The following is a 17316-nucleotide window of genomic DNA, read 5'->3' as shown; positions in this document are numbered from 1 at the left end:
CCTTCTTACTGGTCCTGAAGAGCTGAAGCCTGGTCCTGGAAAAGATACACAACCATTTTTGTATTTCTCTCCTGGGGTAGATATTTAATTCACCCCTCACAGCCTTAATTATAAGATAGTTACAACAAGAAGTTTTGATATAGTGCTTCCATGCACAGTTCTACCACCATAGGAGTTGTAAAGTTGCATGGTGTAAAACTGTCTTCCAGACAACAACAGAAATCACTTGACAGATCCTCTTTATTCCAGGAACGCTCTGCTGAAGACAGTAGCATCAAGCTTTTCTTATTGACACATTGAGAGTATGTTTACATGCACACTAATATTCCACTATAGTTCCAAATATGACAATATTCCGAATTTGATTTTCCGATTAAGACATGAGGGAGAGGCATTCTTTGGACATGTTTACAGCGCATTTGGAATATGCGTCTCATTTGGGGTTTTCAAATCGCACTTTGCGATGGTTTACGGCCTCTTGCCTATTTACGGCTTAAAGTCAGCTCTGTGGGTTGCTATGGTAGTTGTACACAAAGCAACTAGCCAGTAGTTTGTCTGTGGCAGAGAGGCATGCCTTAAAAATAAATAAATAGACAGATCTCCAGGTTTTTGGATATGCGCAAACATCGCAACGGCGACCTTTTCATAAAGCTGGCTGAAGGAATGAAAGGGGGAGACGGTGTTTGGCACGGTCCAACAAGTCCTCCACCGGTGGAAAACTTCAGAAAAAAAAAAAATCCTATTTTGCACAGCTGCATGTAAACAGGAATATTAGTGGAATATTCATTTTCATTAGCCATGTCAACAGCTTAAGTCAGAATATTTTTTTTTTTTTCGGAATAAGTGCAAAAACCAGAATATTATGTGCATGTAAACACAGTCACTGAGATGGATTTTGAATACCTGAGTCCATTTTGCACTACGCGGTTCTTGCAGTTCCTCCAACAGGAGCACGCATGGTTACACTCAAAGATGAGAGGAGGCTCCTCACGGCAGAATTCAGGTAGAAGACGACCACTCTAAAACGGGGGAGAAAATTGATATATATATACACACAGAATATATATTTCATGGTGGTCAAGATTGCACGATTGATAAATATCATTACACACTACATGGTATGTGGACGCTCGGCTCACATACGTTTGGTCGGGTGCCGTTTTTCATAGTTTGGGCAGGTTTTGGGTGTCCACATACTTTCTGATACGTCTTGTTAAAAGAAGACTGTGCTCTGTCCGTGTAGACAGCGATTCTTACCTTGTCGTACCAGCACCGCAGACTGAGTTGTCCACACATGCAGATACTTGTCGAACAGTCTTCTTTGCAAACACAGTACTGGTAGCCATGGATAAAAGAGAAAAAATGATATCGATCACTTCACACTGCCAATCACAGAGGGGGAAAAAAAATAAAAAAGATCCCTTTTGTTTCCTTTCGAATGCCTGATGAAATGGTTGTACTGACCTGTAAGTGGGTTATGTTCCTGTCGATGTTCATGGGGGAGGTGACACAGTTTTCAGGGATGTATTTGTAGTCATCTGGGTAAGGTTCACTGTCCACAGAGTTGACACAGGGAAGGGGAACTCTCTCCTGCCCCAGAGCTATGTCACTGTAAACAGAGCACACGCTGGTTAGGGGCTGTCAACCGCACGAACATCCGATGCAGAGGTTGTGGCAAAAAACAACGCTGGGGGTTTTGTACGGGCTGTACAACCGATCCAATCGCAATGTGACTCTGTGCGACTACATTTAAGTAAACCAAAAAGGTGTGCTATATGCCCGACACTCTAGTCTCTGTGCGCACTGCAGTCTCCACATTGTTAACACCCTTCACTTTACCAACAGTTTTAACAACAGATGAAGCCACTGTGTCTTAACAAGCTTGTTGTTTTATTGTTCACTGTTAAAAGGTGCTGTAGGAAGGATTGGGCAGATCCAGGACTTAGCCAAAAACATCGACTTCTCAGTCCCTCCCCTCCTTCCCGCTAAAGACCAAAACGGACTCCTAAGCCTCTCCCCCACAAGGGAGAATGAATGTGTGGGCATGAGCAGTGACTGACACGCAGTTAGACCCTGATTGGTGCATCTGAACAGGGAGCGGTGGATTTTTGCAAATCACACTACAGGCTGTAGGTGGAGCCAGAGGAGCTGGATTTTTTTTGTAATGACCTGCTTCATGTAGTTCTACTGGAACATAGGGGCAGTTTCAGCAAATATGACAGAAAGTTAGTTTTTATAAGGCTTACCTACTGCACCTTTAACTAGGGCTGCAAGATATGAGGAAAATGCGATATGCAAGATCGTTGTTGACTATCGCAATAACGATATCACCTGCGATAAATAAACAGATGTAGTGTACTACGTTCTGCCTTTCTGCTGCTTTCAGTATTCTGCTTAAATACAACAAAGTGCTTATTGAAATTAAAACAAATGAAAGGAAATTGCTTCCAAAATGTGATATTGAACAACATTGAATTAAACATTAAAAAGGCACCCACTTGGTGCAGTTTTCTACTGACATTTTCTTTCAACTAAGTCTGTCTTTCGTAAAATGTTGCAGACTTTCGAGATGTTTTTTTTGTTGTTGCGCCAGTTCATATTGCGATAACGATACAAAAGTGATATATTGTGCAGCCCTACTGTTAACTCACTGTACATGTTGCTATGTCTTTTTCCTCACACAGCCACTACACTAACTCCCGACAACGCTCGCGGTCTCTCTCCTCTCTTGCTTCACCACTCAGGCACTGAAGTCACTCACTCGCCTGCCGCTCTCGCTCTCTCTAATTCCTGATTTATGCTTTGGTGTCCGATCTATACGTTGAATCTGCCCCCTGAATTACGCTACCCCATGGATGTATTACCCTTGTAACAACGTCCACAAAAGATATGAGTGTTTAGGCAGTAGCAAGTGTGTCGTGTATGGTCACCTGAGTATCAGCAGAATGTGAGAGGGTTTCAGAGCGTGCACACTTGAAGAGGTTGTACAAAATATATATATTTTAACTTAATTATTATTATATTACACCCATCCTAAATGTCATTGTTTACAAGGGGATACAACATCTATTAATATAATAAGAATTTGTATTTTTCTTAAAGTGACTATAAGTTTCCATCAGATTTTCCATCTGATGATCATGAATGACCATGAACAGCAAACAAGAGTAATAGTGAAAAGAACGCTATTTTTATATAGTTTTTATTAATGCCTTTTCCCAGGTCCAATTTTTCCCGCAAAGTCACAAAATGATTTACGGCAGGTAGACGGCGCTACAGTAACACATTCTGACGGGTCACAGATTTCCCTGTAACACCAGAAAAGCCTGTTAGTGTTAGTGTATCCATCCAGGTAAAAGGTAGCAGGAGATTTCTTTATGTAGGCCTAATTGTAGTTATCTGATGTAGTTATGGCTGAGACTGGGGCAGGACCCGCACAGAAGAAAAAAAATGAAACAAAGAACAACTAAAAGTTAAAAGGGAAAGTGACAGACGATGGGCGATAACGTGAGTCGTCTTCTGTCGGGATTTCAACAGATGAAGACAATTATGGGATTGTAAATTATTCAAAAACGTCCCCGAATTGACCCTCAGGTATGTAATATGTCTATTTCATTGATGAAATAACTTTAGTCTGCGTGAGGTGGTTGTACATCAGTAGCCGACATTAAATTACATCTCCTTTCCATTTAGCGCGGACGTGTTATTCCTTTTAGTCCGTGTTTGTGTTGGCCTACTATTTCTTGTCCCTTGTCCCCCTGTAACGTTACTCGTGTAAAGCATCCGCGGGTCTCATCAAATGCGCTATATTAATCTAAGTTATTATTACATTGGTTACAACAATCTCTTAATGCTCTGGCTCGTGACACAGTGACAGTGATTCCCGGTTTAGCTCACGATGCATCCAGAGTAGGCTAAGTTACCGTATGCTACACTTGAAATGCAACGATGCATCTATAACGTATTCTCTTATTGTAAATGAATCATTTTCTGGCTGAGCAAAATATTCATCGCAACTATATGACCTCCCGGTAACGCTAACTCAGTATTCTACAGTGGGCAATACAGCACCTTAAAGAAAAGACCTTTATGACAACAAGTGTGGTAAAAACACTACTGCTTATGTCCAAAGGGGGCGCTAGAATCAACACAAACTGAAAGTTACATATAGCCACTTTAATTATTCCATTACAGTATTTCATTAGTATTGTTGAACAAAGCAAAAATGTCGATTTTGAAAAGATTTTTTTTTTTGTTATTTAATTTGGATATTTTACCAAAGTTATTTAAACACATTTTTTGTTTTATGTATTTGGTCTTATGCTTGTTTCACTTTGTATGTTCAAGTTGAGAAATACACATTTCAAAATTGTGCATTTTCCTTCATAATCAAGCAAGTAGACTCATGATACCATTATATCGCAATCGGTGTATTGAAAATCGTAATATGACTTCTTCTCCCAATCGTGCAGCCCTAGTGTTTTTCCACCTAATAAGCCTTGAACTCACGGATGAATGACTCAACCTGGCCTTCTTGGGTAGTATTCTATCTTTCTATATGTCTCTACATGCCCACCCCAAAGACGCCCCTTTTCTAACACTGCTATTTTCACAGTATCATTTCAACCTGTGAAGGACTTTTTCCTCTGCCCGAGCGAGCCTGGTGTTCTTGGCGTCCCTCTCCCTCCTGTTGGCCTGCAGCGCCGCCCAGGCCTTGGAGTTGTGGCTGCAGCAGTCTGGAGGAGTTTCTCCCTCGCGGTTCTTCAGAAACACATCAGCTCCTCGAGTCAGGAAAAGCCTGGGGAGACCACATTCTTCTGATCATCAACAACAAGCCACTTCTGGACAACTTTTGAAATTGCTCTTTTGAAATCAATCCTTTTGTTTTTCCAATGTAGTTCAAAAAGCAATGTATTTGTTTTACTCCAAAAAAAAAAAAAGTAAGTTTTTGGTCTTTTTCCCTGGAGGCAGCAACTCACGTGACACATTCTAAGCGATTCTCCCGAGCGGCGATGTGTAGAGGGGAGTCTCCGTGGATGTTGACAGCCTGCAGGTGGCAGCGGGCGTTTAGGAGCAGCTCGGCGATCTCCACGCTGCCTGAGAACGCTGCCCAGTGAAGGCAGATGTTCTCTTCCTACAAAACAAAACCGCATGAACCAACAGTGACACAATACTGGATTCTTCTTCTGTAAAGCACGCGAAACGCAGAGTGGACAGACTCCTCCGCCAACCTTGTCCCTGATGCTGATGTCGGCTCCTTTGGACAGAAGCAGCTTCACCTGGTCCACGTGCTTGTACTCTGTCGCCCAGATCATGGCTGTCCAACCTCCATCATCCTGAGGGGAAATTCATACATTCAAGCTCAGTGAACTGACCACTGATCAGCTGAGTAAAGCTGTAACATGCAGTACGTACATGGCAGACGTGAAACACCACTGTTTACCCACTGGGTGCAAAGCTTCATCCGAGGACAGACCGTGTCTTTACATCACAGCTGCCCTAATGGCTACCTTCTTGCATCAAGGTCCAACAAAGACACATAAGACTGTGGCCGTTTAGCTCAGTTGGTAGAGGGGGGCGCACATATACAGAGGTTTATTCCTCGATGCAGAAGGTCCAGGGTTCGAATCCGACCGCAACGATATTGTAGTGTTGACTATTGGTGCTTTCACAAAATATTTACACAATGAGATTTTTGATAAATAATCATCAGTAATGTGGATATAATGACTAAGTGGGTAAAGGCAAATCATAGAACAGTTACAACAGTCTGGTAAGTTCAGAAAATGACATCACTTTACTGTAATGCAGACTTTAAAACCAGGAAAAGACAACACTTATGGCATATTACGATATCCAAAATCTAAGACGATATCTAGTCTCATATCAGGATATCGATAGATTGCCCAGCTCTACGCAGAGCCGTCCTTTCTCTGAGCTCTGCCTAACAGTGAAAACACACTGGACACGAAAGCACCGCGAATAGCCGCAAAGCCGAGCTATTTTCATTTCGCCACCCATGTTATCCAACCTGTCTGTTCATACCAGCTGGGATCAGGAGCGGAGCAGCCGCGCAAGCCCGTGCGCTGCAGCGATCGTTTCGGCATCTCCTCTATTTCTTCTGCGAGCGAATGTGTAAAGCCAGGTAGGTAATCACATACAGGAAGGACACAACGCAGCGGGATACGTTACAAAATTACACGCACGCATGCAAGCAGCATGTTAGCTTAGCATAAAGACTTAGTCCTCATCCAACACAAAAAAAAAAGCCAATACGTTTTTTTTTTTTTTTGCAGGGCTTGCCCACCTGAAAGTGGAAAATTCGAATCATCAGTATTCTTCAAGTCGAGCAGTTGTTTTTTTTGTTTTCCTTTTGTCAATGTGAGACTACAGAGTGAGCACTCCTCGCTTTCACGCTGCTCTCCGAGGTGAAATCATTCCACCATGTCATCCCGTCCGCGCTGTGAACAGGCAGCAGACCCAGACCCTGGGACCCGGGGGGAATCGGAGTGAGACGGAGGCAGCTGCCCGGAGGAGGAGAGGGCTTTCCAGACCGTTGTTAGCGTAGTTAGGAAGCATTAGCTTGGAGGGCTAACTTGGCTTGTTTACTATATTACGTGAACGTAGCGGTCACCCTGAATGTCCCGCTGAACGCGTTCAAAAATCTGGCAGTTCAATAAAGAGTTGCTTGATAGTCAAAAAAGGAACAAATAGTCAAATATTCATAGTGAACAGCCAAATCCAAGTCGACAGACATCATTCACACACACAGGCTATACTACCTAAGACATGCTATACACATGCATCATACTATAGCCCTTTATCACGGCAGACACGTTGACATGTCATAGCAGGAAAAGCACAGGTGCATTAAAAACCATTACTGATGGCTGCGTTCCACTTAGGAGAGGTCCTGGTATTGTGCATGCTGACTCACTGAAATAGCTTACTGGGACACTTGATGGAACTGAGCAGTCGTTAAGGTTATCAATTTCAGCTGGGCTTTTCCTACTATGACAAGTCAAACATGTCTGCTGTGAAAAAAGGTCAGTGACAGTCAAATGTCAAGAACTAATTACTGAACTCGGCTGAGGCATTATTAACAATCAGCTGTACGGTGTAAACTACCTAATATCCAACTAAGCATTAAAGTGTGGTCAGACAGCCAGACATATGATATGATGAACTGGAGGAGAAAGTGACTGGACAGCAGCATTCAAATGCTACTGAATGATGATGATGACTGGTGCGCGAGGGAAAACACACACACAAACGAATGTGAAAGCCCTGTAGTACAGCCGAAATCACAGAGGATCGAGATGACTGGAAGAGAAAATGTGAAACTGTACCCACCTGACAGTTGATGTTGATCAATCCTGTGGACAGAATGTGCTCAACGATGCTGTAATGGCCAGACTTTGCCGCTAGGTGGAGACACGTGAATCCTTCAACATCCTGAGAGCAGTAGAGAATCCAATTATTGACAGTTTCTCAAGTCTCAAGATAAACTTACCATAAATAGATGTATGTGCATATGCATGTGATTAAATAATGCAATAATCTGTTTTGCAAGAAAACACTTTAACATCTTAATTCAAATATGTTCTATTCAGTTTTTCTGGACAACAAGAATATCAATAGAGCGCCAGTAGGACAGCTGCCAAAACATTTAAAGGGCAAATTACATTCTGATTTTGTAGCCTTAGCCACAAAGCAGATGCAGGTTTACCTTGTGTGTGGCGCTGGCTCCAGCTCTCAGCAGGTACTGGACCGTCTCCATGTAGTTGTTCTCACAGGCCTCCATCAGTGGCGTCCGCTGATCTTCGTCACACATGTCCACGTTCGCGCCGGCCTGGAGCAGCATTTTTTAAAATTATTTTAGAACACAAAATTGAGGATCCGAACCGCCCTTATCCATAACCCCAGGCGTAAGAAGAAGGCGGGACTGAAAGATAATCATTCAAAGAGCCTTACCTGTACGAGCATGTGGCAGATGTCTTTGTATCCTCCTTCAGCTGCAGCGTGGAGCGGCGTGCGTTTGTTCTGAGACTCCATCTTAAAGTTAGGGTCGATACCATCCACTGGAAGGGAAACGGAGAAGGAAACCATTTCATTAAAAAGCATTTGGATATTAGATGCATATACAGAGCCAAGATTGATGAGGCACTAAAACAGAACAGGTGGAGTTAACTTACCCAACATGAGCACAACCTTCTTGAGTTCTCCCTGTTTGGCCGAGAGGTAAAGTTGTTTGGGGTGAAAACGCAGCTTCTTGGGCCTGATCAAAACACGCACAAAAAAAAAAAAAAAGAAGAAAAATGTGAGTGGTTGTCCAAGTTGGTCTCAAAAAGGTCCAGGCTTTGGATCATCCAGGTAAATCAAGACGCCACTCTGGTGGTAGAACTTACTTCTCTGTGTCGAGCGCTACCAGGATGCTCTCTAGAGTCTCTCTAGCTGCTCCTTGAGGGACTGCAGGTGGGACAGAGGTCCCCGCCCCAGCCAGCAGTGACGCGGTCCTGGATGACCCAGGAACAGCAGAGGCGTCGAGTCCCTGGGCAGAGCGATTGGACAGCGAGCTGTCGGCCCTGCCGCTGACTTCAGCCCCCGCAGCCAGACGAGATGAGCTGGACAACAAAGGAGGAAAAGTACTTAGCTGTGCAGTGAATGGATGACTTTTCATTGGGGTCATTTGTGGACATTGGTCTTAAAAAATCTTCTGTGGAGAAAACTACAAAAAGAAGTTGCTACCTCTGCGGACAGAGCGCCTTGATTGCGCAATAATCAGCTGACTCTTCCATCCATGTAGCACACTATATTTACACTAAATATTCACACAAAGCACCTTGCCACTGTTCTCATTAGGGGTGTCACGATACCAAAAATTCAGTAGTCGGTGCCAATACCAGTAAAATAACGCTTGGCATGGTTTTATTTCAGTTAGCCTAATAGCCGGTTTGATTTGCATTGAGAGATGATCTTATGGAAAGTACTCCATGCCAATCTCTAGGTATGGTGAAGGGTATGTGATGATGGGGGGCTATTGTAATTCCAAAGGCCAAGGGAACTTTATCAGGATGCATAGTATCCTGGATCCATGAAATAACTGGCCTTTAAAAATAAACATCTGCCTCTATGGGAATTTAACAAAGGGGTGTACTGTATTTTAAGGAAGAACATTTATTTATTTACGACACCTTATTCATTCACAAAGAAAATTGGTGTCCTTAAAGTTTGGATATTTGTAATTAAGGCATTAAGATCAATTTCCAAAAGATGATTTTTTTATTCCTCTTTTTAGTCAACTTTAGCAAGGGTGTATTCACTTATGCTGAGCACTGTTTAATGCTGGGGTTGGGAGAAAAAGGCCGCAGCCCACATGACTGGTCCATTGGGAAAATTCCCATACTTCCCGATGGCCAGTCAGCGCCGCACCACAGTTGGTACGTTACCTGCCAGTGGTGGTGTCTGCTCGGCCCTCGGGGATCCCAGGCGTGGCGGGTCCGTGTGCGAGCGTGCAGGGCACGGTGGAGGTGGTGTCGGCCTTGGCGATGGTGACCTCCTTGGCCTTGCTGGCCTCCTCTCCACAGTGGGGACAGAAGCTTTGACCTTTCAGCATCGAGGCACACGCACTGTGGAAACGGTGGGAGATGCTGGGGTCTGGCTGGCACTCCATGAAGGTCCCCTGCACAATGAGAAGCCAAAAGTCTCCGTAAGCGAAACACAATGGTCCTCTCTGACTGGGTTACTGTGAGGGGTCAGGTCATTAGAAAACACGGTTACATGTGCAGCAATAGTCGGATTTCTCTAAAATCCCACTTTATGGCTGCAGTTAATCATTTATTTTAATATCAATAATCATTTTTTGATTAACTGTTTTTACAATGTAAAAAAAAAAAAAAAAAAAAAAAAAAAAAATTCACACCAAAACAATTTACTGTGACATATGAAGAAAGGAGTGCACCCCAAACTCTTATGGCCACATCATTTGGGCCACACGTTGTCTTTTTCAAGTCAAGTGAAGAAAAAAAAACATGAAGCCCCCAGGATGTTCCAAGATATAAAATAAAAAAAGGGAATGAAGCCATAGAAATGTTTGCCCATATCCATGCTCATTCCCCAGAGTCACGTACATACTGTGTTCAAATGTAGAGCAATGTGTGTTGTATAAATTGGTCTACACTTGCACTCTCACACCTGCCTCATTTAGTTTGGTTGAATCGCACTGGAGCTGGTTTCCCACCTTGGTGCAGTTAGTTCGGGCAGGCGAGAACGCAACAATCGCACTTGGATGCGCACCAAAAGCGGACCGAACAAGCGTACCGAGACCTGCTTGATGAGGTGTTCTCGGTACGCTGTCAATCCAACTCTGGAGCGGTTCGTTTGTGGTGAGACTGTGCCGACCTCGACCCGTCCCAACTGCATGTGTACTCCGCAAGTCTGGGCTAATGTCTCCTGTAGTCAGGCGTGCTTTGCAATCTGGGATGCGGCAGAACATGGAATCTGTAGCAGCTTGCAAGGTTTCTCTCACAGAAACGGGCTGCGGTCAAGCTCGTTGTCGCATTTCCGTGGTCAAATCGGCCGCTGCTAAAGTTGGAGACAGACACCGGCAGAGCAGAGCCAAGTCTCGGTGACAACGTCGATTATTTAAATGAAATGAGCTGGTTTTTACCATGGAGATGCAATTAGAGAATAAAGTCATAGGAAAAACTCAGATCAGGGTTCATTTTCAGATGAGATCTTGGTAGTGTCTGTGGCCAGGGAAACTTAGAGGTTTGTGAATCCACAGCCTTGTTGTACTTTTATGCTGGAGTCCGATGTAAGAAGGCGTGGGAATTAATAAATTAAACAGAGTCAGATTTGAAAGGCCTTAGAGCCTTATTTTAGACATAATTCCCTCTTTACTACCCATTTACTTTCTTGCTCTCGCCCCAGATACATCTGACCAATAAGAGGAGGGAACGTTCTTGCGTGATTTGTAAAGACGCATTTTGGTGCGCTTGGATTTTTCCAGGTGTGAAATGAAATCGAACCAAGAGGAAATCGCTCCAAGTTTACAAACTCATCAACTGAATCGAACAGTATTGAAACAATGTATGGGTGTGAAAACGCCCTTAGTAGACCCTGCTTTTGACAGTAGCCCCCAGTAAGTCCACATACACTGCAGTGAGACATGACCAAAGTGCAGCTGTACTCACAGCCCTGCAGAAGAAGCCACAGCCGGGGCAGCACTGGTGCTTCACCATGCCGTTGCGGTGGTCCTCGCACAGAACCAGCAGCTGAACAGAGTTGGAGGGACGCATCATTTCGTGTTTCAGTATGGCACCCTGGCAGCGGGTCAGCTGTCCGTCGACGCTCTCTGTGGCCATGCACTTCTTGTCTGCCAGGGTGAGAATCTCTCGACTCTTGGGCGTCTCCATGCGGCAGCTGCAGAGCGGAAGCTCCTGAACCTCCTCCATGGCTGAACCTGAAGCGTCTGCAAAGAAACAAAGTCAGACCCCAATATCAGTTTAAAGGTCCCATGGCATGAAAAATTCACTTTATGAGGTTTTTTAACATTAATATGAGTTGAACTGAATTAAAAGAAAATAGTCTGAAATAGTCAAAAATCTGATTTAAAAATCAGGAACTATTTGATCACAGAATAAGTAAACAAGATTACAAATCTGACCAGGCATTGATTGATGCTTCTTTTTATAACCTTGCACCTACGTGATCTGAGTATAATTAGCCCCTTTTCAAGTCTTCCAGCAAAAACAACCAGGCTGGGCCAGTTTTCACCAGGATGAATTCATTGTGAAAACAAAAACTGGTTGCCATCAGAATGATTTTCTGCGGTTTAAATAGGTCTGGTGCTGTGCTTATTGACAACTGTTTATCTGCTTAAAAAGGAACAACAAACCAATCCAAACTTTGTTGGCAGCATTAAGAATGGGGATGTCATATTCCTGTGCTAGAGCCAGTACAATCCCATCAGAAAAATGGCCACAAAAAAAAAGCAACAATGGACACAGCTTGCAGCTGCTTGTGCAGTTCATTACGCAATTAACAACTCTGGAAAAAATACAATAGATCTTCAATCAATATGACAATAATTCAGTTAGGGCAAAATGGACTGGCTTTAACATATTACAGGAACCCTTCAAAATTCACACACATTCACACACTGGTGGCCGAGGCATCAGATAAACACACGCACGCACACACACACACACGCACACACACACACACACACACACACACACACACACACACACACACACACACACACACACACACACACACACACACACACACACACACACACACACACACACACACACACACACACACACACACACACACGGAGCAACTCGGGGTTCAGGATCTTGTCCAAGGACACTTGGACATTGAACTGCAGGGCCAGAGATCGAACCACCGACCTTCCAATTGGGAGGCGACTGCTCTACCACCTGAGCCACAGCTGCCCCCTATAACTGAATTATTCTTCAGTCTGACATTTTGTACAGGTTAGCAAAAGGATTATCAGGCCATAAAAATGAGGTAAGGAGGTCAACCTCAGCTAGTGCAATACGCAACGGGAAACCCTGTTCTACACGGAACACTAAACATGTCCAAATTGTGATATTAATACTTGTATTCAAACAAGTATTGTTAGTGGTGAAAACACATCAAACATGGAATGGATTATTATGAACAAGCTTCCTAATTTCTTCTAAGATCACCTTTGTTCTGTGAGCGAGGCGCCGGCTCTTGGGGCTTGTTGAGGATGACAGACTGCGTGCACTCCTTCCCAACGCCTGCCTGGGCGCGGGCTGGAGCCTGAGGCTGATCCCCCGCCTCCAGTTCTAAACACAACAACAGTGACCAGTAAGAGAAAACGCTTCACTGCTTACCATCAAATTCAAACAAGCAAGTAAAGAACAGAAAATACAGTCTTGAGCAGCGATGCTGTGATTCAAATAGTATGTGGATATGTGTAAGAAAGTGGGACAGGAAGAAAATAAAAACCTGTATGACAAAGCAATTAAATACAGAAATCTAGTTCAACGAGTGAAACCAACTCACACTTGTGTGTGCGCACTGAGTGAGTAGGCGTGAACTTGGATTTTAGGGTTCGAGGGGACAGAAAGACTTGAGAATGAGCTCTGAAAGTTTTCTATAAAATGTGTAGTTTTTGGGACATAAAGCTGCAGCGGAGTTTGGAAAAGAGTCATTTCTTCACATAATCAAGTTCTAAGTAAAGGAAAGGAAGGGTTTACTCAATATGCAACTGGTATCAGGACAGATGGCAGCAACAGTACAGGAAAAGGCTGCTGCCTCTGTTATTTAAACGGTGTAATAAGTAAGTTAGGACACCCCTTAAGTTTTCAAAAAAATCTTAAAATTAAAATGTTAGATATTCTGTGGGAATTGTTTGACACACATGGGGATTTTCTTTACTGCAAAACAAATGTCCATACATTTTTAAAGTAATAAGAAAATGATGCTCCAAGTCTTTCTCCTTGGTTTCTCTTGACAACCGTTCATCCAATCGACGTCAAACTTGGCGGGTGTGTTGCTGAAGACCCAAGGAAGTGCAGTGTTGAGTGCAAGCTCTTGAGAGCTACATATTAATAAGTAGTGCAGGGTTTCCTTTAGGATTGTTTTTTAGCAGGTCTGGGGGCAGGTCTGTCCGAACAACCCCCACCCCCCGCCGCAAAATGTTTTATGTACGAAATGGAACGGACACTTCTCTGCAACACAAACTAATATATTTATTCACCTCTATTCACACACAATGAGGCATATTTTCAGTTGTGATTGAACTGTATTTTATGAGGAACTATAAGGCACTTAACATCTACAACAGGTCTACACAGACCCACCGCGGTGACGTTTTTGGTGGAGCTGTTCCGTTTAATAGTCGACTCGGAAGAAAGCAAACGTTTTGACAATAAACTACATCAACACAACAGTATGTGGAGTTAAACTGGACGGGCCCAGTGACCTCCGAGTAGTTCTACTTTTTGTTAAATTGCAATGTGAGCGGCTGAATAATTTAAAAGGCATCCGCGACTACATTTTTTGTACAGCCCTATTTATGATACCGTGGTGGCAGAAATTATGCCATGGTGGGCCGCCACTACAAAATCAACATAGAGGAAACACTGTAGTGTGTTGTGTACAAACTGTGTATCGCTCGAACTATGTTCGCTCACTGTACAATGTCAATAGACTTTAAGGTGTAGGAAGAAAATATGAAAATATGTTAGTTTGGAGTGTGAGTTTCACTGATGATGAATGAAGGCCAAAACTTCTCAGTATTTTCAAATGAATTCATGTTGCCAACAACAGTGGCACATCCTCCTGTCGCTCAACATGTGGCCCACAGCTGAGCGCCTGGAGGACTCGGTACAGGTGTGGAGTGTGACAGAAGCGGCCATCACCTTTGGCCTTTATCCTCCTCTTCCGTTTCCTAGACGGCCTGAGCCACGCGCTGTCCCTCTTTATTTTCTTTTTCAACTTCTTCTTCAGACTGGACTCTGTGCTCTGGAGCAGACAGATACAGAGATGATTTTTAAAAAAATAAGCAGTACATGTCTTCTGTAAAAAGAGGTGAGGTGAGATGAAGTAGTTGGGTTGAGTAATGATGTTGGATCTTACCAAGTCAGACTCTGTGCCCTCCTCCTCTCCCTCTTCTTCTCCAGACTCTTCAGACTCCTGCTCCTCCCCCACCTCCGGCCGAAACAGAGAACAGAGTTTATCACCAGCGTTTAGCACGTGACATATTCAAACAGGCTTCACTCGTATACATTACATCATGTGTCAAACTCCAGGCCCGCGGGCCAAATCCGGCCCCTTGCTAATTCTGATCTGGCCCGCATATCAATTTCATATTACAATCAATTTTGGCCCACCTAGTTGTGCGCCAAACCAAAAACATGGGAAACTGTTTTTCAACATGCCAAATCTGCCGACTTTGAGAATCAGAAATTCCCACGGAATCAGAGAGTTTGCATATTCCGGCTGTGAAAGAGCTTGTTGTGAGTCAGCTGTGTGGTAGCCTACTTCGAAAATGTAATCATTGTTTTTGCTTGATTTGCTCAATTCTAGGATGGCTTTGGAACTTTTTTGCTGACTTTTTCAGGGCTTTATGTGGACCAAACTGTAAGTGAGAAGACTATATGAGACATGCAATAACTGAGTCAAAGATATTTGACTTTTTTGATGAAATAAAAGCATGTCAATAAACTATACATGTCTGGCCCTTGATGTGATTCTCTTTTTCCAGTGTGGCCCTTAGCGAAATTGAGTTAGACACCCCTGCATTAGGGTCACACAGTAATACTTCTCTCTCTCCCCTTTGAGGTCTTCATCTATCCTGTGAAAATAAAGGCCTAAAAACGCCCCAAAAAATTATCTTATACTTGTGTAATTTCAGCTGACAATAGGCTCACCTGGCAAATTAGCTTTCCCGCAGACAGCAAGTAAAACATCTGACTGAATGTTTCAATGTATTTCATCTTGTCAACACTGACACTTTTTAAGACCCTGAATATTCAGTCACAAAGTGCTACCCAACACAGATGCTGCCTGACTTAAATCAAAAGATTATGAAGCTCTTTCTACTTTCTGCGCACAATACAAAAATTTCATGCAACAGTTCTACAATTATACTGCTGCAAACAGGCGCCGAAGTTCTGCACTTTGCATAAAAGGATAGAAAGGGTTTCATGTTCCAACCTGAGAGATAGGTTCAGATGCTGCTTCCTGTGCAGCACCGATAGGTTCTTCTGTTGGCTGCCGTCGCTCCTCTTCCTCAGACTCCACCTCCTCCGACTCTTCCTCCTCGGACGCATTTTCCACCTTCTCCCCATTTAGGTTTGCTACCTCTTTAGTCTGTGAGACAAGAGAGGAGTAGATGATGATCATTAACGATCTCAAAATATGCTGTTAAATATACTTCTGTGGTGACACTGAAATGTATCAAAACTGTGAGCATTAACAAGGCATCAAATATATGGTCAGATTCTAAAGATAGTTGACTTATCAGATGGTTTAAATTAAAAAAACGGGCCAGTTTCAGACTGTTTTTCTTCGGTAAAGTTTGTGTATGGCTGCTTAATTTGGCTTTTTCTGTTAAACATTTAACAGGTTGTTTTTTTAAAGAATATGTTGTTTCTCTCCACATTTGGAATGTCTTGGACTACACCTTGTCAGACCTCAAAAATGTCTGAACAGACTTCGTGTGACACCTTTTGCTGACATTCAAGTCACAACAACAGTTCAAAAAGCATCCAAAGCAAGAGTAGAATGGGTTTAGGTGAATAAACGGGGTTGGCAGTAGCTCAGTCCGTGGGGACTAGGCTAGGGAACTGGAGAGTCGAGTACGGAGTGCGGACTGGTTGGTGGAGTGGTGCCAGTTCACCTCCTGGGCATGGGCAGCCCCCTGCATGTGCAGTGCATGTATAGGTCCTGGGCCTGTGTGTTATAACTAAAAACTGAGTGAAATCACTTCTTTTTTTTCTTGAGGGTTCAATAAAGTGTCTTTTAATGTCTTAAACGGGAACCTTTTATGTTTTTCCGTATTTTCGGTCATATCTATAATGTTACAAATGAAACAGGTTATGTCAAATCATGTTAAACGTGGCCAAAGCTCTAAGGTAAACGTATTTCAGAGAAATCCCCCTTAGCAGAAAGCTCAGATTTCCCAATGTTCTGAACGCTCCGCTTTCAACGGGGTTTTTTTCTACTCTCTGCTCCGTGTCACATAACTCGGAGCTGGGTTTCTATAGCTGCATCTTATGTCCCCTTTTTTAAAGCCCTTATTTCTACCCAGAGGACAGAGGATCGGGGAAGGATCACCTAGGAGATATAGGCGAGGATACACGAGAGCAGCCTTCCCAGAAGTCGTGCAGCTGAAAGACTTGCTAACTCCGCCCATACAGCTGCAGATTCACTCACACACTCGCTCATATTATGCCCGTGATTTCCTCGCGAGGAAGGGAGGCAAGAGGAAGAGTCGGGGATGCAATTTAAAATGCTCGTTTTATGCTTTTTGGCTTTTCCACCCCTTTCATTTATTGTGTTATATATATATCTTTTTTTTGTTGTTGTTGTTGTTGTTGTTGCATGTAATAGGTTTTCAAAGTGAAAAAGCCCAAACAGAAGACACTGTTCTCAAACTGCTCCAAACAGCTCTATTGTAGTCCAGCCTTTACTTCTGTGATAAACATGCGTCACTTTGTAACACACGTTCTAATGCTCGCCTAGCTGCTAGCATGGCACGCCCTCATACTCTGCTTCTGACTGGCTAGTAGTCCTTACCTAGCTACT

General features: G+C 43.4%; 1 protein-coding gene across 3 annotated transcripts in view; it reads right to left on the bottom strand.

Moving 5' to 3' along the window:
- ehmt1b (euchromatic histone-lysine N-methyltransferase 1b) overlaps positions 1-17316 on the bottom strand; it is a 45286-nt gene that overhangs the window by 6753 nt on the left and 21217 nt on the right. For all 3 annotated transcript variants that reach the window (XM_039780353.1, XM_039780351.1, XM_039780350.1), the window contains exons 6-23: positions 15724-15879; positions 14644-14715; positions 14427-14529; positions 12723-12845; positions 11196-11473; positions 9450-9682; positions 8409-8624; positions 8196-8278; positions 7975-8081; positions 7730-7852; positions 7354-7455; positions 5232-5336; positions 4980-5134; positions 4628-4798; positions 1465-1609; positions 1258-1335; positions 904-1019; positions 1-35 (exon numbers count right to left, since the gene is read on the bottom strand). The exon at positions 1-35 is cut by the window's left edge and continues 52 nt beyond it. In XM_039780353.1, coding sequence (XP_039636287.1) covers positions 1-35; positions 904-1019; positions 1258-1335; positions 1465-1609; positions 4628-4798; positions 4980-5134; positions 5232-5336; positions 7354-7455; positions 7730-7852; positions 7975-8081; positions 8196-8278; positions 8409-8624; positions 9450-9682; positions 11196-11473; positions 12723-12845; positions 14427-14529; positions 14644-14715; positions 15724-15879 — 2401 coding nt within the window. The remainder of the gene's footprint in view (positions 36-903; positions 1020-1257; positions 1336-1464; positions 1610-4627; positions 4799-4979; positions 5135-5231; positions 5337-7353; positions 7456-7729; positions 7853-7974; positions 8082-8195; positions 8279-8408; positions 8625-9449; positions 9683-11195; positions 11474-12722; positions 12846-14426; positions 14530-14643; positions 14716-15723; positions 15880-17316) is intronic.

The sequence above is a fragment of the Perca fluviatilis genome, chromosome 17 (assembly GCF_010015445.1).
Source record: "Perca fluviatilis chromosome 17, GENO_Pfluv_1.0, whole genome shotgun sequence".
In the NCBI taxonomy this organism is placed as follows: domain Eukaryota; kingdom Metazoa; phylum Chordata; class Actinopteri; order Perciformes; family Percidae; genus Perca; species Perca fluviatilis.
The sequence above is the reverse complement of the archived record's forward strand: the minus strand, read 5'-3'. Positions and strand labels throughout refer to the sequence as shown.